General features: G+C 32.6%; 1 protein-coding gene across 2 annotated transcripts in view; it reads left to right on the plus strand.

The window, feature by feature from the left end:
• Tfap-2 (Transcription factor AP-2) overlaps window positions 1-19,037 on the plus strand; it is an 89,097-nt gene that overhangs the window by 35,089 nt on the left and 34,971 nt on the right. The window contains exon 1 of one of the 2 annotated variants that reach the window (XM_064062713.1): window positions 6,306-6,577. The exons of the other annotated variant lie outside the window; for it this stretch is intronic. Coding sequence (XP_063918783.1) covers window positions 6,374-6,577 — 204 coding nt within the window. The 5' untranslated portion in view covers window positions 6,306-6,373. Of the gene's footprint in view, window positions 1-6,305; window positions 6,578-19,037 lie in introns of those variants that run through there. 2 annotated transcript variants of the gene reach the window in all.

The following is a 19,037-nucleotide window of genomic DNA, read 5'->3' on the forward strand; positions in this document are numbered from 1 at the left end:
TTTTCGAGACAGTTTTCTAATAATTTTATCGAGACTGTCCAGCCATAACAATTTAACACCAGTATAGCAAGTTTTAATCCTACATTTTACGGCGATATTCCGTGATAACGATCGAGACGAAACACATTTGTAAAAATAATAAAAAATGAAATCACTTTTCCATATCTTTTAGGCCTCGTGGATTAAAGTTTGCTATAATTTAATTTTAAATTCAAACTTCTTTAATCAGTTCGGATAGAAGACTTGTCATAAATCTAGATTTCGTCATTTATTATCAGCGAACCAACCAGTTTTGGGCGTAGTAAATATCTTACACTGGTGTTATTTGATTTGATTACATTGGCCAATAACTAACTGTATTTAAATAAAACACAGTAAGTCGGTAATCTGAGAATATAAAATTCGTAATTATATCAGAACAACATCATTAAAAGTTTATATAACACACAAAACACGTACTTAAACTTTAAAGCGAAATTCATTCGCCAATTTAAGCAGACCGATAATTGAATTTTTTTCACAAAAAGAAAACTCAAATTTTTTTTTGAGTCTTCGCATGTTACGTGATGAATGGCGCACTTTTTCTGAATTGCTTTCAGAACCAGTTGGACTAGGCTTTGGTTTAAAATTTAAGATTTGGCACCTGCCATCAATGGGATTAACAGAAGTTAGTGCAACACAGGTGCATCCGATTTACGGTTGTTTTTGCTTGACCTGGAATTTGAGATAACATCGCTGTCTTAATTAATAATTTTTATAGAGAAAACTATCCGTAAAGGCACGGTCATCGCTACAAAAATTAGTGATATATAGAATTTCATAGAACTTTCCACAAAAGAATTTTTCTAATAAGGAGTGCGTACGAAATATAGAATCCTCCGATAAACATGTCATACATAATACTTTTAAAATAATTTACTGTTGTTGTTAATAAAAAACACGGTTGTTAAGATACCGGTGGTTTAACGATGTCGACGTAGAAATGACGGTTTTTGTTGAACTAGAAAAATTAAAATGAAGTGAAATATTGAACACAATATATAAAATATTTGTACCTGAATGTTTGCCGAAAATCTATTAATGTCAATATCACTAGACCTTAACGACATGACACCGAACATGGTGTTGTATATTTTAAAGTATAATTCGATCGATCAAAATGTTAGTCAGTAAACATTTTTAGTTGTTGATAATTCAACTTAAGCTGTAATTTGAAAATATGTGATTCGGAAATGACTTCTGTCAAGATTATCTTGCACAGAACAAACTATTAAATGAAACAACACGTAAAAAAATTAGAACTACTTTTTTACTACAGACGAGTTCAAAACCGCCCTGATTTTTTTGTAGAGTTTTTATTGTACAATTTCCAGCTTCTATTATCCACGTACCACTCACTCTCGTATTATATCCCCATTAAAAGATCAAAAGGCACAACTTTTCTTAACTCCAGCACACTTAAGTCGATCTATGCATCAGTTATCTGACCTACCTTATTGTACATCCGCCTTCACGTCAACACTACCTTCAGTTTTGTTCACCATACATTAAATATACTTATTGATTTGGCAAGAAATTATTTCCTTGATGAACCTCTTAATATTCAGTTTATCTTAACTAATTCTAATAATCGCCTTCAGGTAGCTCGTGAATTTTTTTTTAATTGTCTTAATTATTACTTCAAAATAACATTCCAAGAAATTCGAATCTGCGCACACTTCTGTTTGGTTGTTTTTTCATTACAGCTGAAAAACTGAACGGAGTTCAGAAACTGGTTTCGATTGTTTTTTTTTTATGGATATCTTTACGGGTAATTGTTCATTTTGAATAATAAATTATTCGTATAATTTTATTCGTGGTGGTCTCCAAATAAACTCATTAGAAGTCATATGGTAATTTTTCAGGGTCAGTGAAATAAAGTTTCTTTGTATTTTGATGTTAAAAAAATACTTTTTACAATTAACTATTTTCCCATTTTCACTATACTCCTGGCAAGCAAAAGTGGCAGAGGAAAGTATGAACTTCTGTCAAATAATGTTTATTACCCTGCTATTTATAAATAAACTTGTAGAGGACTGAGATGAAGATGAGTCAAGCAAAGTGGTATTGAAGTATAGTTTGACCAGAACTCTTGTGGGGAGTTTGACTCAGGCATCTGTAACTGTAATGAAAATTTTCTGCCATCTGTATTACTCAAGACAAAGGTCGGGGAAGTAGACAAGTTTACAACAGTGGGTGGATTATGTGGTACTACTTAGTTTATGGCACTAATAAATCCATCTCGAAGGCTACTACCTCCTCCAAACCCTTGTCAACCCAAGGATCAGAGTCATATCTACTTAAATTATGCATGCTTATATTTTATATTACGTTTTCTGAAAATAGAATGTGATGTATTTTTTCTAACTTGTCCCTCTGCGTAAGCAGGTATGTAATTCCACTTTCGAATAATTCCCTGACAAACGATTATTTTCCTGAATACAGTCCTGCGTAAATTTCAAGCGATCGACTTCGATTCAAGGTCATGCCTCGTTACACTGGTACCTGGAGTGCCTTCATTCCTCGCCTTAACTACGATCCAAGTTGATAAGAACCCCTATTATGAACTTTGCACATATTTTAGCTATTCCTTTTTAAATTCCAATTTCAAAATCAATGCAAATAAAAACAAATGTGAAAATAAATGAGTAAGAAAGTAGACGTACAATAAATAGGTAAGGAAGGTAGACAACGACAGAATTTTATATCGTAAAAATTTACATTTATTATGTTATGATTTCTAATAATTTTTTTATTCCATAAATGCTAAATATTTAAAATAATTTTTAAGGTACTTCGCTTTCTAATCCAAAAGCATCATCTGTCACAGATTGATGAGGACATTTACTAGGAGCTTCTTCGAGCATTGGCGGCCCCAATGATACTAATCGATTATACAGAGTTCTATTAGTAGATATTTATAAAAACAGTGTTTAAAGAAAAACGTATGTGAATCATTAACCATGAAAAAAGTAATGCAGAACTGGAAATTTCGGATTGCTGAATGAAGTTCATGATGAAGAATTAATGGAGTTTCGAGGTTTAACATGAATTTATAAATTATTTTCTTGTTTACTTCCTAAGTGTATTCTTTTATGTTTTCTTGACGTTTCATGACCTCTAAAGTAAAAAAAAATAGTCTCTCGTTTCCGCCTGTGTGTGGTTTGTGCCGATTTTTATTACACGTAATCTCCGAAACTACTGGACCGATCGTTGTCAAACTTTGTATGTATATTAGGAATGTCATGTAGATGGTAAACCAAAATTTTTCTCAACATCCCCATCACCAATATGATGACATCCCCTCAAAAACGTTCATACAATAACAAATCTCTTTATTGATCACATCTTAAGTGCAGTACATCCCAGCATTTTAGTATTAGTATTACACGGCACGTGTCGGAATTAACATACTTTGCTGAAATAACAATGTTGATCGGAATATTTTCATGGGAAAGCTCATTTATACAGGCCTAGTTTATCAATGCATTCAAATTTTTGGAGCAATTGTTAATCCGTTTCTTATCATAAGTTGACATTGGGACACTTTAGCTCAAATATAAACAAGTGTGTTTTCGTAACATAATTCGTTGGAATCAGTGACAGCTATATGGATGGTTAAAGTGCGATACGTTTATGTATTCAGAAAAATAAGTTCTACGAAAATCTCTAAAAATATATATAGAGTGTCTTTAACAAAAGTATGATGTTGTAGACAACCAAAAAAAATAGGTATATCGTTTTTTTTTCATTTTTCAAAGAAGCGGAATTTGTTGGACTGTCCTTTAGGAGCCAGGGAACTCCTGTCGAAAAAAAAACATTAACAAAATTTAAACAAGAAGCGTCACTGTTACCAAATGAAGAAAACGATTTCTAGTGGGCAGGTTCACCAAAATGTGCAGTGTGTTTAGTAAAGCTGTATTGCACTGTTCTATCTTTATTTTATTGTAGGCATATATCGTATTTCTTAAAATGGACGTTTGTCATCACTTATTTCATACACACATTTTCACCATTCTAACCGTTCTAACTATAGAAAATCCAAGTTCTATTACAAAGACGTTTTGTTGTGACGTTGATTCAGCTAAGGTTTACAGACACACACGTACTTTATTATTTAATTACTAGAAAATGGAGCTTATCATTTACTTTATTTATTTTTCTTTACCTTTTCCCACATCCCATTTAATCGACTTCATAATTGTTATTTATGTTAGCCACAAGAAAAGAGAAAATCTACCTACGAGTGAAAATTTCACCTTATAAGCAAGCGAATTATACAGGTTAAAATAAGAAATGCGAAATGAGAAATTAGAAGTGCGAAATGAAATTTCAGAAATGAGAAATGAGCAATGGGAAATGGGAAACTCGGAATGAGAAACTAAAAATTCGAAATGAGAAAAATGGGAAACGAGCAATGAGAAATGAGAAACGGGATACGAGAAATGGGAAAATGGGAAATGCGACAAATTTACGTGCGACCAATTTTTCTGACATAAATGACAAATTTATTTATGTCAACATTCAACCTTTGATAAAATCAAGCGTCAAAGCACTCCAGCAAAATGGCTGAAGGTCACCAAAATTGACAAGCAAAAGATCAAAGGCACGGTCACGAGTGTCACTTCTTGTTCAAATTTTGTTAATCTTAACAATGCCATTTTAACCGTATTCAATTTTTTCAAGGCTACTATATATACACAATTTAATAACAACTTTACTTTGCTTCTAAAGCTCCAGAGAAATCAAGTGATTTCTGGAATAAGCAACAAAATAAGTTCGTTTAAGTAGGTACATGTAAGTGATTTCTGAGAGATTTCGTAATTTGGATGCTTGGAATAAAATCTTAAGGTGAATTCATAAAGCACAAGTGTAGACCCTATTATTTTATAAAAAATAAATAAAATTTACTGTGTAAAATTCCACCGCATGGTTGGTGGGAGTGATTAGACAAATTTTGGTTAGTGTTTTACCACTTTCACGATATTGTAGACACAAATATAAAATTATACGAGAATCGGTTTGATAGTTTTGAAGATTATCCGTCTTAATAAAATTCGACACAGAGACAGACGACGAACAGACGGAGAAGGGAGACCGATTTTTTCGTACTCTAGGCATCATGAAACGTCGAGAAAATATTAAAATATTCATTCACAGGTGGGTCTATTACAATACTTATACGTCAACTGAAAGAATAGATAAGTAAACTTCCTTAACATTCTGCAAACTATAAAACAATGCGAAAATTTTAAATTAAGATTCGTTAATGTGACGTTGCGTTCTTTAGTATAGTTAAAATAAATTGGTTTATTGTTGGATCGTATACAAGTGTTATCCATCCATCGAACGGCCACTTTCATGTTTTCTGGATCTTTTGGGTCTCCATTTCCATATGTCTGTTATCTGTCGTCTGTGTCGATATTGATTAGACAGACAGATAATCTGTTTAACTACTGAATTGGTTGTTATCAAATTTTAGAAGTATTTTAGAATATCCTCTAGATCGTAAAACGTTAACTAAAATTTGTCAGATCATCCCCACTCGCAATATGATAACGTGACTTCAAAGTTTGCATGGTAAATGCTATCTAAATTTTATAAAATAAGATACTCCAGTACTTGTAGTTTACTAATCAGCCTTGTTTTTTTTATCCTAACCATCACAAAGTCTTGACATCATGATGGTGACATCTTAAGAGAAATGCTTCTCATAAAACTAAACCACTTGGCACATATTTTTCATCATGAGTGATATGTTAGAATGTCTCTGTGCTGTCCTCTGTGTTGTAAACCGTCTTAATTACGTACTGTCGATTTTATTGTGGCAATAAAAACCTCCAACTTCTGTTGCCCAAATCCCACCATCCTCAACTCTCCTTTTCCCCCATTAGAATATCAAAGGGTATAATTTTTCGCAACCTGAACAAACACCAAGCGCAATCGCTTCATACGTGACGAAACAAATCCGCATCTCCAGATGCCACTTATCTTCAGTACTCTCTCCACGCAATCCAAAGCAAACTTAACCTCCTCATCAAATCGATCTATGCATCAGTTATCTCAACTAGCATAATTTCACACCCGCCCTTGCATCAACACCACATGCTTCGACCCGGAGTAATTTTCAATCATGCCAGCCATAGATTATATAACAAGTTGGCCGAGAATCGAACAGGTATCCGCGGGGCGGGGGCAGGGGGCCCCTCTCCCTCCCACTGCGATGGCCACTTGCTCGCGGCACTGCAAACGTCAGTCGCCCCGAGCCGTCTTGCTAGTCAACTTCTTGCCACAGGATGTGCCCGATCTAGTGCGCGTTGAATTTTTTTGGAAGATGGACAACCCCGACTCGCCGGACTCGCTGGCCAGCGACCAGCTGACCGTCGACCTGCTGAGCCCGCGCTCGAAGCGGCGCCGCGCCCACGACGCCGACGCCGACGGCCGCCGCACGCCCGACCTGGCCAAGAACAACAACAACGACGTGGGGTTCGTGCTGATGGACGGCGAGCACCACGAGAACGGCGACGACGACGACGAAGTAGGTATTGTGGGTCCGTTCCCCGGGGGATTGTGGGGTGCCGACCACAGGGTCGGGATTGGCGGCTTCTCCGGAGGCTACGATATAGGTGGGGCCTTGAAATTCCGCGGGCGCGCCGGCAACACCGCATACCCCGCGGGAGGGTTTCCTAGTTCACCTGGGGCGCCTACCTGCTCGGGTTCCTGTCGCGACCGAACGTTGAAGTCTCCGGGCGATCTGCGATTTGCGGCTTTTTTGACGGCGAACTACGAATTTTCTTGCGATGTTGGTCGGAAACCTGTTATGTGAAGGGCAAATTAACACGCCTCTGGTTTCAAATTAGAGGCTATTTATTGTTTTGATAGAACAGGTGAACGAACAGGTATTTTATTTAACCAACAAATAGTCGGGTTTTCATTTCGACGTTTCATTCGTGAAATGCGAGCTTATTTATACTCTCATGGTCACGGTGCAACCAGAGTTATTAAAATTAAAATTATGAAGACTTCAGTGTTGGATTTATAGTTTCGTAAGGTGTTTACAAATGCCAGATGCGAAGCTCAGGCCAGATTTCTTTTCAAATTATTACACTTCTACAGTTTTTTTAATAATGACAAATTGCTATGGAAATTTCAGAGATCAGCAAGAACTGTCCAAAAATTGTTCAGAGATCCCAAAATATTTATTGTAGTTGTATGATGTGCACAAATTTTTTCATTTAATTTTTTTTTTTTTTTGAATAATTATTACACATTGAAATATCTGTCGTCGTTTCATAAACCAAAATTTTAGGAGATTGCAGAACATAAGGAGATTTAAATCATAAAAAATAAGTAAGTATTAATATTCTAAATCATTTGTAATTTCTGGAAATTATTAACAATTCATTAGAAGAAAACAAATTGTTTCCATTTTGAAGAAACGTCTGATAAAACTGATTTTGAACTAGGTATTGTAAGTTTTTTATTTACATTATAAAGTTAACTGTCAGTTTCAATTTTTAATTTAGATTGTTATTAATTTGTTTTATACTCCCCGGACGTTCCACAACGTCCAGAGTATAAGAAAGTAGGCCTCCCTTTTTCATATGTTATCTGTATTTTCTGGCGATTTTATTAAACTGATAATTGCGAAACTTTTTCATTGATTTAAAAAAAATGTTTGATGTACTTTAGGGATACCGTAGAAATGGTAAAACGTCATTTCAAAATTTTGCAAAATACTGTTATCCCAATTTTATACAATAACGTATCTCCTTCTATACAGTTATAAAGATGTTTTTCGGGTTTGAACCGTGTGAAATTTAAGGAAGGTTTCTACGTTTCGCCCACTTTGTGAGGGGCATCTTCAGGAAGTAAAACCGAAAAGCGTCTTTATAATAATCCGGCCGTGAAAACCTCCGAAACCATACTTCTACACATGTGATTTATGAATCTGCCTTTAATTTTTACCTTAGTTATCAACCCAATGTTCTGTAATCTTGCACACGTTTTAAGATTATCGTAATCATAACATCTGTTTATCTCCAAAAATTTGATGACGTTATCTCAAAATTTTAAAACCGAAAAACGTCTTTGTAATATTAACTCTGGCTTGAGAACATCCGAATCTATACTTCTCCATCTGTGATTTATGAATGTGCCTTTAATTTTCACCTTAGATATCAAAATTTTTGAAAAAAAATCAAAATCGTACTTATAACATTTAAAAATTTAGTTTAGAAACTGCACCATCGAATGTTGCGTAATCTTGCACACGTTTAATAAGATTATCGTAAGCATAACATCTATTTCCCTCCTCCAAAAACTTGATGACGTCATCTCGAAATTTTGCTGGATAAATAATCGCACCTAAAATATGGAAAATAGTATGAGCGTACACGCTTAATATTTTTTAGAATTATGTACTTGTAAAGAATTTGGGGCAATCTTTCAATTTCCTCAGATTTAAAAAGTGTCATAAAGACTTGTTTTGCAAAAGTCTTATCATTACGTTAAAAAAAAAATAATAAAGTAAATAAAGTTTATTTAACGTCACTCTAAAAGTCTAAAAGTTAGGTGTGAAGTTATTAGCACCTAATTTTCCACATTTTGGGAATTAAAACGTCATCATAATTTTGTGCTGAATTTAAATAAGTAGTTAAATCTCTGTAAACTCTATTTTATTCAAAAACTCTTAAAAATAGAATTATAGTACTATGTCTGAGGATACACGCTTTAGCAAAGTTTGTGGAACTGTTAAAACATGTTTTTCAAATTAATTTATAAATTTATACAAGGTGAGTCACTAAGTGTACGACATTTGATATCTTGTTAATTATTATTACCGTACTCTAACATTATTTTTAACTATGCAGAGTGTTCTGTTTTTAAGAAATAATACACAACTTAGTTTTTTTTTTTTTAATGAAACACCCTATATATTTTTTCATAATTTGATTGACTCTCGTTAGGATTTACAGCCACAGTTTACTTTTAAAATGCCGTTGCGACGTTATTCCAATTTTCTTGAAATTTTTTGGCAATGGAAGGATTCCCAAAAACATGGCGATAGGGTTCTTTTAAAGTCTGTTTTACAATATATTGTGGAAGGATAAATAAAAATATGCACTTTGTTGCGGTATGTTTAATAAAATTTTAATATACAGAGTGTTTATAAAAAATTCTAAAACCTTACAATCTTCAAATATCTATATATGTATTTTCAAATGGAACACCGTGTATTTTATTACTGTTTATTACTTTATTTATCGACCTCATTCTTCAAATATATCGATGTAAATACTCAGCAAAATAGAATGAGATGCAGTAACAAAATATAGGGTGTTTTATTTGAAGAAACTGAAATATATCTTAATAATTAAAACATTTTTTATGAACACTCTGTATAAAAAATTTAATCTTATTATACTGTGATTTTTTTGCGAACCCCTTAAAAAATTTGAAGAAAATTGAAATAACGTGGCAATGTGGAATCGTAATTTCAAAATTAACTGAAGTTGTAAATCCTAAGAAGAGATAATTAAAATATCTAAAAACATATAGGGTGTTTCATTTAAAACACCTTAAAAACAGAATACTCTGTAGAGTTAAAAATAATTTTAATGCTCAAAAAACCATACAACTTTGGTCTGTGATTTTTTTCTAACTATTTCTAGTAATTAATAAGATATCGAGGACCATGTGCTTCGTGACTCACCCTGTATATCTGCGTTTAAATTATATTTCATTATCCCAAGGTTGATGAAAATATAAAATTTAGCTTAGAAACAACACAGTCAAATGTTCTGTAATTTGCACACGTTTTAAGATTATCATAAGCATAACATCTGTTCATCTCCTGCAAAAACTTGATGACATTATCTCGAAATTTAAAAGCCGAAAAACGTCTTTATAACAATAACTATTACACTCTGTATAAAAAAATTTAATCTTATACTGTGATTTTTTTTGTGAACCCTTCAACAAATTTCAAGAAAATTGGAATAACGTTGCAGGTGGAATATAAATATCTAATAAATTCAATTTCACAGCGCTCGTAAAGTCCGTTTTATCAGTAGGTATGCATACGAATATAATTTTTAATTGAATTACTGTGGCCGATAACTCATGGTTTAAAGTTAACAAAGCAAGGAAAGATTATGACAATATAATAAATCAAAATTTATTGTTCGATAAGAGACTTGGGCGAATAAAAGTTATTTGTATTTTGACACTACTGAAAATTTCATTCCACATTTAATAAGATTTTAATTAGACATTGTGGTCTCCAAACGTTACACTAATTGAACATCTACTATAAATATATAACTTGAGAAAGAGGAAGTCAATTTTGAAATCATTTGTAAATTTTGTAAACAAATACTAAGTTTCGATAAATAAAGAAAGGTTCGGAAGTTGGTACTGGACGAACAAGCTGTCTTTGTCTCCCCCACTGTACGTAAGGGGCGACCAGAAAGAAAACTCGTTCATCGCCAACTAAAGGACGTTTTTTATTTTACATTTTTTCGCTACGTTCTGTGTTTGAGACAAATTTACACATTTTGATGTTGACAAAAATTTTGGTTTTTTTCGGTTTATAAATTCCTTAGTTTCTTTATATACAACCTTGAATGTATAATGTATAAATTGGTTTTAAATTGTTAATACATTAAACAACATGTTTGTTTCAAGGTATAAGTTGTTTCAGGTTCTCTAAACAAATCATTATTGCTGTCATAATTATAAATGTGTTCACTTACTGCACTTTAGTTTTTGTTCTAAAATATTTAAAAATATTGAGGACATTTTTGACAAATTTGTACATCTGCTGATGAAACATGAAATAGTTTGAATTTTGAAACCTAAATTGTATCACTAAAAACGATAGATATGGTAGAAAACAAAAATTTGTCAAATATTCTGAAATATAATCGACGTTGGAAGCTTAAAATAGAAAGCCTTTTAGAGTGATCATCTAAGCTTCTTTTGGCCCTTGACTGATTGTTTGTGGCTATCGGTCGGGTTTAGGAAAGGATGCTTCGGTCGCCAGCGTGTCTTCTCCCATCTTTGTGTAGACCAATGGTCCAGTGCCCCAGCAATTAGGAATGGGGCGGAAATGGCGAAAATTTCGGGTCGAAACGTGTTTCTCGGCGTTCCTACCAGGTAGACAAGCATAAAACTTTATGCCGTTATTACGCCGTAAAGTCAGGTAAAAATGATGCTGTTATCTGGGATTACCAACGCCTGAGCTTCACAGACAATTCTGTGCCGAATACCTGCTTCACTGTCAACATTCGAATGTTATTGCCGTCATTTATTTATGCATATAATACGGTTGTCGACTTTTTTCCTTTAATTATGCGATTTGTTGATCTTAGCCGCTACATGCAAAGCCAGTTCAGGAATTTATGGCTAGATGGATGTGTGGTTCGTTATCGGTTGTGGACCATAAATAATTGATTTATCCTTCTTTTGACATAGACCCATAAAGTTCGTTTTTAACGCTTGTTGACTTAAGTTTTTTCTTTTACTGTTAAATCGCCATAAATAAAAACACAAATTTATGTAAGATCGATGATTGCTGCAAAAATTGCTTTACGGTTTTAAAGTTCATTTTTAATGATACGACTGGCACACGTTATTATGAAGAGCGGCTTCGTAAGGATGTGCAATTACAACGTAACGAGAAAACAAATATTTTTTAAATTATTTTTAAAGCGAAATATGTCATGTGTAATTAAATTTGATTAAATTATAATAAGTTAGCACGACTTGTTTGTACAGGAAACGAAATCATTACAATATGTGATTGGAATTTTCCATTTTATTTATTATAAATTCATCGCTTTTTTTAATTCCACGAAAGCCAATTTTAGAACTCACTGTGTGTAATTATGTGTTATGCAGAAAATCCTGTTTATCTAGATGCAAATACCTGGACAATTGGACATTTTAGAAATTTATTAAGCCTTCTTACTAACTTATGAACGAATATCGCGATTAAGTGAAAAAGATAAATTAGTGTAGGTCTGGTCGAAAAATGAAAATCACAATGTCATTGACAGAAAAATACAAATATTGAACTTTTCACTATTTACATGGTAAGGTATAGTATGGTTACTAGGCAAAATACCACTGATCAAGCAAGTTTAATGAATTAAATAAGTACCTATTTGTATTGTTAGTCACATGTTTAACATTTAACAAGTAAAACTTGAAGTGTAATATCCGATTACATTTTTGTATTCTTTATATTTTGGTTGATATTTTTTAGGATAAGAAAAAAGTAGCAAATTTTTAATGACCTAGAATATTTTATGTAAAATAGTAAAAGTTGTATTTGTTATCATTAAATTATTAAAATTATTTTATAGTCTTGGGGCTAAAAATTCCGGCGGTGATTAATTTTTAATATAAGGGGTTATTAATTCTTTCTTCAAAATTATGAATACATTAGAATTCGAAATTTTGATTGTGTGGACGTCGCCGGCGCACTCATTTCGGACACTGTCAAACCGTCAACAAAAGAACTGATTAACTTTTTTACCTAACATGATTAGTACCTACAGAGAAAATTAGGTGTGAACTATATAGGTAATTTTTAGACTAACGTGATTAATATCTTTTGTAACTGTAAATATATTTCATTTAATAGGTTTCCATATACGGAAATTCAAATGAGGTAACCATGTGGTTACATTTATCTTAAAATTAATTTCAACGAATTACATAGTTCCTGTGTTGTATAGTCATTAATAAGATTATTTTGACAAAGTGGCACACAAAGTATAATTTTTTCTAGAAAATTTAATTAGTGTGGCGTCTTATTACACTGCATCGTTCTTTACACACATCCAGGTTATTGATGATGATGGGAAACAACATAATGAAAGTTCGGATTTCGTCACTCTGGTACTTTAGAAACAAGAACACTGTGGCAACAAACAGTAACTTAAGAATTCCAGTAGTATGCGAATTACGAGGATCCGCCCATATGTTTTACTATAATCTGTTACACCTACGCCACTATTAACGTATAACTGTATTATCAATCTCCACGGTAATATACTCTTTATCAGCAGCTAGTACCGCTGATCTTTTAAAAGCCACGCATGAACTGTTTACTTTCGGTACTTTTACATGCTATAATAACAAACATCATTTAGTAATAAGAAATTTCGACGGTTTAATAGGTCTAAAAGACGTTGGGGCCATTTTTAGCATTATCTTTAATTATATGCAGTTTAAATGCGAAGCGCAAAATTCTTCTCACAGATATTCCAGGCTCTCTTTGGTATATTATAACTTGAGCTTTCTGATGGAAATTCCTTAGAGGATCAACAGATATATCTGATTTTAACAACCCTACCATAGAGGAGAACCTGCGTTTTGACTTTTAATTTTTCTTGGAAGAACTATACCAAAACGAACAAAATGAATTTAAATTTCTAACATATGGTATCTAGAAAGTGTCTGTAAATAATTACCATACCAAAGTGAACCTTGGCTTCCACTGCCTTGTCGGAAAAAGAAATGTAAAAAATTATAACATAATAAATTAATATGGCTAATGAGCTCATTATGTGGGAGAGTGGCAAACCAAATTTAAATTTCCAACCCTAAGTTTTGTGTGACTACAGATTTTTGACATAGTGTGTATTGATCCCACTTTTCTATTTTCATTATCAATTTTTATATTGTTTTCACAAATAAGTAACAATATTTTTATTGATTCGATAAAGACAATGATATACTGCAAAGTATGGAATTTCGCTCATTTAAATAAATAATAATAAATTACACAATTTTCACATCTAAAAACAAAAAGGTCACTGCTTTTATCATTATTTGCAATCAACTTTTCTCTATTCAACATTATAAGTACTTCCATGTTTGTTTGGTGACCTGTCAGTTACACGCTTCAAGCGTCAATTTAATTTTTTTATTTGGATTTTCTCATTATTATGGATATAGATACCATAATCTGCTTTACTTTTATCTGAATTAATCACTGCTTTTAAAATTTACCTTGAGCTAATAAGTACGTCTTTTAAATTTTTACCAGTAGCATCTGTTAACTCGTTCGTAAGTAAAAAATTGATTACTTTTTGATGTAATGTAAGACCAGTCTTTCTCGTCTGTCAACATCATTGACTAAGTTATTACCAAAGCGAAAAAAATTCGAAGCCAGATCAAAAAAATCGTGTTTATATATTTTAATTTTTATTCTTTTCATTGACCCTAGGGCATCCTTGCAATAAAATCCCTGCGTTTAGTAATACCAAAAGAAAGCACTGCAGGAGAGTGTGTAATTAAATGAACGTTAATTTTATGTGTTCTTAACGTTTTAAGCTCATATAAACTCGAAAACACAGAATACAGTTCGAAGTCATTTAAGTGTTTAACAACTTGTTTCTTTATGTTGAACACAAAATAGGTTCATCTTGCAGAAGCCGACAGAACATTTTGACGAAAGTGAAAATCATCAACCTTTCTTATAATTCCTATTTTGTAATAACGAACTTACCACAACTTCGGTGGGTTTATTCAAACAGTGACAATTACACTCTGAAGATTATTTTTATATCCACTAAAATTTTATGACGTGATTATGAGGAGTTGGAACGTTGTAAAAATGACCCGGCCGGTTAGCAAACCACCGTGTCTTTTTTAACATTACTCTTGGAAATTTTATATTCATTAACATACGAGTTTTAAATAAATGTCTTCCTGGCACAATGAAATTTTAAAAGCACGTCAAACTTTTTTCCACTTGTCTTAGAAAACTAGTTACATATTACCTAATAACTAAAATCACGGTACTTTGAATCGTGGAATACTAAATTTTGCAGCAAATTGGCGCAAATCTTGATAAATACAATAAACACATTTTATTGTCTAATCGCAAGCTAGAAAAGGATTGTGAACGCTCCTAGAATATGAAAAATTAGGTCTTCCGTTTCCGTCTGTTTGTTGCGACTTTATATGGCAGATAATCTTAGAAACTACTAGATTGATTGTTGTAATATTTTACATTTACTTAAAGAGTATCGTTCCAATGATCAAATGCAATCCAAAAATTGTCTGATCATCCCCACCAAAAATTTCACGTCATTTCAAAATTTTGCTAAATAAATCGTAAAAGATAAAACTCGTAGAATCAAATATTACAATTTTCTTAAAAAATTGAACCATACAGAGGACAGTTTTGTCTAAATAATCTTAGACTAATATATTTACACTTGAAGTATCAAAATTTTAAATTAAAGTAAACTACCAAGAGAGCAATAAAAAACACGATCAAAGACGGCCATGGAAGACTTTTCTTTGAAAGTTTCTGTTGAAAATACGTCGGTCAAAGGCCAACTTTCAGAAATCCATGGCTGCTTTTGCTCGTATTTTTTATTACTCTCTCGACATTATGTCATTGTACTATAGTATAAATTAATACACATTTTATGCAGTATGATAACGTCTAACCCATTAAAAGCTTTTCAGTTTCATTTTTTTTGCACTAAATTTTAACATATTGGACATTAGGATATATATTTTTTGTTCTACGTCAACCACTTTGCACAAAAACGAAGTAATATTTAAGCAGCTGCTTTTTTACTCATGATCCAGAAACCTTAAAAGCAAACATAAAAGTGATCATTTCTTGTCTAAGATCTTTTAGATAAATTTGACCTAAGCTATATGTATTATAAGAATTAAAACAATAAAAAATTGGTGGAAAGTTATTTCGGCAGAACCTTTCTCGTTCCTGAAGCAGAGTAGAACAAATCCAGATTTGTTTCAGGTGAGTTTTCCCATTACAAAATTTTGTGATGACCACAGTTAGGCACAGCCGAAGTGATGGGCAATCAACCAGACAGATATTAAAAACGACGGCGCGACATCAGGCGATAAATTTGGCTGGCCGACTGTGCAGTCTCAACCACGTCTCATCGTTTGATGCAAATCAGAGTTTGTCTAATCAATATCATCATGAAAATTGTGATGTTGAACAGTAATTTTTAATTTTTAAAGCATGTTAACATCTAGAAAAACTCGTATAACTGAGGAAAACCGAGAAAAATTAGTAATTGTTATTAAAAATTCCCGAAGTTGTAGGCCACGACTGCAATAGCGCTGGCGATCGGACGGCAATGAGCATCACTTCCGCAATGCCCAAGACTGGTGATGACGTTAACAATTTTTTGAGAAGGCATAAAGGAATAAATTTTGATTAACGATTTACCATGATTAAGATAACCTTAAAACATTTACAAGATTTCAGAGCATTCGGTTTTGCAGTTTCAAAGTTAAATTGCAAAATGTTATACGATTTTGATTTTTTTTTCCAAAAATCTGAATGTCTATGGTGAAATATCAACACGGGTTCATACATCACAAGTGAATGAGTATGTATCTTATTTTAAAAAATTAAAAAATATATTGTAAATTTTGGAGATGAAATCTAGTGTTATTTTTTCTAAAGTGTAAAGGAATCTCGTGAGCTCCTAATGCTATTTTTTTCTAAAACATCCGTAGTGTTATTTTCTTCTAAAATGTGAAAGAATGAGAAAGAAACTCGAAAGCCTCTAGTGTTATTTCTTCTAAAATGTGAAAGTATTTCGGACACCCCTAGTGTTATTTTGTTCAAAATCTCGGGGTCCCATAGTATTATATATTTTTTCTAAAATGCAAAAGAATGTCGGGCTCCCCTAGTTTTTTTTTTTTTTTCTATAATGTTAATAAATCTTAGTGGCCAATAATGTTATTTTCCTCTAAAATATACTAGAATCTCGAGATATAATGTATTTTTTAATGAGAAACTTAAGGAAACTCAAAAGTCCCTAGTGTTATTGTCTTCTAAAATCTGAAAGAATCTCGAAAGCCTCTAATGTTTTTTTTTTTTCTAAAATGTGAAAAAATCTCGGGGGCCCCTAGTGTTATTTTTTCTAAAATGTGAAAGAATCTCGAAAGCCTCTAGTGTTATTTCTTCAGAATTTGAAAGAATCTCGGGGTTCCCTAGTGTTATTTTCTTCTAAAATGTAAAAGAAGGTCGGGTGCCCATAGTGTTAATTTCTTCTAAAATCTGAAAGAATCCCGAATACCTCTAGTGTTATTTTTTCTAAAATGTGAAAGAATCTCGTGGGCCCCTAGTGTTTTTTTTCTTCTAAAATATGGAAGAATGCTAGAGTCCCCTAGTGCTACTTTTTCTAAAATGTGAAAGAATTTCGCAGACCTATAGTGTTATTTTCTTTTGAAATGTGTAAGAATAACGAGGGGCTCTAGAGTTATTTTCTTGTAAAATGTAAAAGAATCTAGGCGCCCCTAGTATTATTTTGTTCGATAAAGTGAAAGAATCTCTGGGTCCCATAGTGTTATTTTTTCTAAAATGTGAAAGAACGTCGGGGTGTTCTGGTGTTATTTTCTTCTAAAATGTGAAATAATTTCGGTGGCCATTAGTGTTATTTTCTTCTAAAATGTGAAAGAATCTCGAAAGCCTCTAGTGTTATTTCTTCCAAACTCTCTGGGGAGGCTAGTGTTTTTTTTTTTTCTAAAATGCCAAAGAATCTCGAATTATCCTAGTTTTTTCCATAAAACGTGAAAAAATTCGTGACCCCCCTAGTGTCATTTTGTGGCTAACAAAAATTATTTATCCATCTCCACCAAAACTTTGATGATGTTATCTAAAAATGTGCTGAGTTCTTTCTAAATAATTTCAGGCCAATTTTAGCATTTCAAATCTATTAGAAGAACAAAATAGAAAATAAAATATGTTTAGTAAAACCACGTTTCATTGAGCTTCTTTCTTGTTTTGTCAATTTACAATACAACATGTTCTAGTATATTAATTCTATGTGGTGGTGATGATTAGCAAATTTTGGTTATCGTTTTACCATCTACATGATATTCCTAATATCATACAAAATTTAACAAAAATCGGTCAAGTGGTTTCGCAGATTACGTACCTAATATGAGTCTACTCAGACGCCAGACACACAGACAGACAGACATTCATACAGACGGAAACGGGATATCACTTTTTTCGTACTCTACGAGTTATGAAACGTACAGAAAACATGAAAGTGGCAATGCGCCTAATATGCTCAGGAAGTAAAAATTGGTCAAAGGTTCAGAAAGAACTCCAGCTTATTTGAAAAATTATACAAATTGATTTTTTGCGAGATTTTATTTGTTATAACCATAAAAATATAGAAATAGCAGTACCTAATAGTGTAAGAAAAAAAGAAAGAGCCTTGAGACCGAATCGAACCTGCGACAATTAAATTGGCGTTTACTAAACAAAATTTGAGGTGACGTCATCAAATTGTTTGTGGTATTTTACCATTCACGCGTTACTCCTAAAATACGTATAAAATTTGACAACAATCGGTCCAATAGTTTTGGAGATTATCTGCCTAATAAAAATTACTACACACGACTACGGACGATAGGCAGACGCGAGACCTACTTTTTCGTACTCTAGGGGTCATGAAACGTCAAGAATGGACCTTACCACAATACTTCTTTAACTTACGCTCGGGAAGAAAAAATTTACCTGTGATTATCTGTCTAAATTCCACAATCTCATTTCGACAATTCGTTCTTCCAAATGTTATTTGATTTGTTGTTATCTAAACGCACACTTGAAATATTTGGGTTGAACTGATTGTGTGCGATCTTATAATTTAAATTAACGGAACCTTAATTAGCGTGCTAAACATACGTATTAAATTTCACAAGTGCCGAATTAATTAAATATTGACCAAGAAGACTTCAACATTAGAAGCCACAATTATTAAGTTAACTGTTTGTATGCAAAATATGTGTTTCCGCCTTAAGCTGTTTTAATTACTCTTTAACTTCTCTAAGAAAAGGTGATAAGACGTAGATAAAGAAACAAAAAGACTAATTAGAAAGACAAAAATAAAATTGTTCACTTTTTGAAACAGAAAGTCAATATTCACTATTTTCTGGACTCTACTTTACATAAAATTTGCTGGTAATTT

Source organism: Zophobas morio, unplaced genomic scaffold (assembly GCF_036711695.1).
Source record: "Zophobas morio isolate AGI-343-1 ecotype UQ-CSIRO unplaced genomic scaffold, CSIRO_AGI_Zmor_V1 ptg000023l, whole genome shotgun sequence".
Classification (NCBI taxonomy): domain Eukaryota; kingdom Metazoa; phylum Arthropoda; class Insecta; order Coleoptera; family Tenebrionidae; genus Zophobas; species Zophobas morio.